General features: G+C 31.4%; 1 protein-coding gene across 1 annotated transcript in view; it reads left to right on the top strand.

The window, feature by feature from the left end:
* The window catches only part of LOC107612410 (homeobox-leucine zipper protein GLABRA 2), a 9,587-nt gene that overhangs the window by 2,581 nt on the left and 5,533 nt on the right, over window positions 1-1,473 (top strand). Inside the window, exon 4 of the mRNA XM_016314129.2 lies at window positions 448-1,065. Within this exon, the coding sequence (XP_016169615.1) occupies window positions 448-1,065 (618 nt within the window). The remainder of the gene's footprint in view (window positions 1-447; window positions 1,066-1,473) is intronic.

Genomic DNA, 1,473 nt, shown 5'->3' with positions numbered 1-1,473 from the left:
CCTAAACTTTTTCATTTACAAATATATTAGTAGCTGATTTTAATAAATAATTTTTGTGTACGAATAATATTTTTTATTAAATAAAATAGAAATGCTAATAAAATTAATTCTTTAACAAACTTCAATAATTTACAAGGAAAAGTATAGTAGACAATAAAAATACTAAATAATGTGAACAATAGATTCATTTCACTAAGTATACGAATGGTTATTCTAATATTAAGATTTAGGTGAATAATTTGGAGGTATAATATATTTTTATTTGATTAGTAATTCTTCGTGTTGTTCAAAAAAGTCATTGATTACCAACATATATAATCCAATTTACAATGATTAATCACATGATGATAATTGAATTATAAACACCTATGGTATGGATTATCATCTTTACATAAAGATATAAAGTAATTGGCTTAACTTACATGTAGATATTGAATTTTGCACCAGGCAATACAAGAGCGACATGAAAACTCATTGTTGAAGACGGAAATAGAGAAACTAAAGGAGAAAAACAAAGGGTTGAGAGAGACCATAAACAAAGCTTGTTGCCCCAACTGTGGTGTTGCAACCACTAGTACCAGAGACGGTGCCATTCCAACTGAAGAACAACAGCTTCGCATTGAGAATGCCAAACTCAAAGCTGAGATAGAGAAGCTTCGAGGAGCTTTAGGAAAATACGGAGGATCAGGTGGTGGATCAACATCTCCTTCATGTTCTTCTGGTGCTGCTGGTGGACATGAGCAAGAGAATAGAAGCTCGTTGGACTTTTACACTGGCATCTTCGGAGTTGACAAGTCAAGGATAATGGATACAGTGAACAAGGCTATGGAGGAGCTCATAACCATGGCAACAATGGGGGAACCCTTGTGGCTTCGTAGTGTTGAGACTGGCCGCGAGATACTCAACTACGATGAGTACATCAAACACTTCTCATCCCTTCAAAATTCTTCATCAAACAACACTAACACTCCTTCATCATCAAAGAGATCCATTATTGAAGCTTCAAGAGACACTGCCCTTGTCTTTGTTGATCTCCCACGCCTTCTCCAAACTTTCTTAGATGCGGTATGTAATAATGTCAATATAAAATATATTTCGACTATGCTAAGTATGTATTAAAATTAGCCACAAAATCAGTTAATAATATAAAATACATATTAGAATATAGAATAAATGACCATTTGTACCCATAAAAGATATAAATGCTGATAAATATAAGCATATAAGAATAAAACAACAATTGTAACTACGGAAGATGACTTTCGTGTGCCAAGAGTATCCAGACATAGCACACGAAATCTATCTTTCTGTGGTTATAATTGTCGTTTTATTCTTATATAAGTACATTTGTTAGTATCTATTTTTTATGAATACAAATGGTAATTTATTCTAGAATATAAATACACATTAAAAATAAATTAAATCACATAGATATTTATATATAAATATATTAATAATTAATTTTAGTTGTTG

Source organism: Arachis ipaensis, chromosome B08 (assembly GCF_000816755.2).
Source record: "Arachis ipaensis cultivar K30076 chromosome B08, Araip1.1, whole genome shotgun sequence".
In the NCBI taxonomy this organism is placed as follows: domain Eukaryota; kingdom Viridiplantae; phylum Streptophyta; class Magnoliopsida; order Fabales; family Fabaceae; genus Arachis; species Arachis ipaensis.
This window is presented reverse-complemented; position numbering and strand designations above follow the sequence as displayed.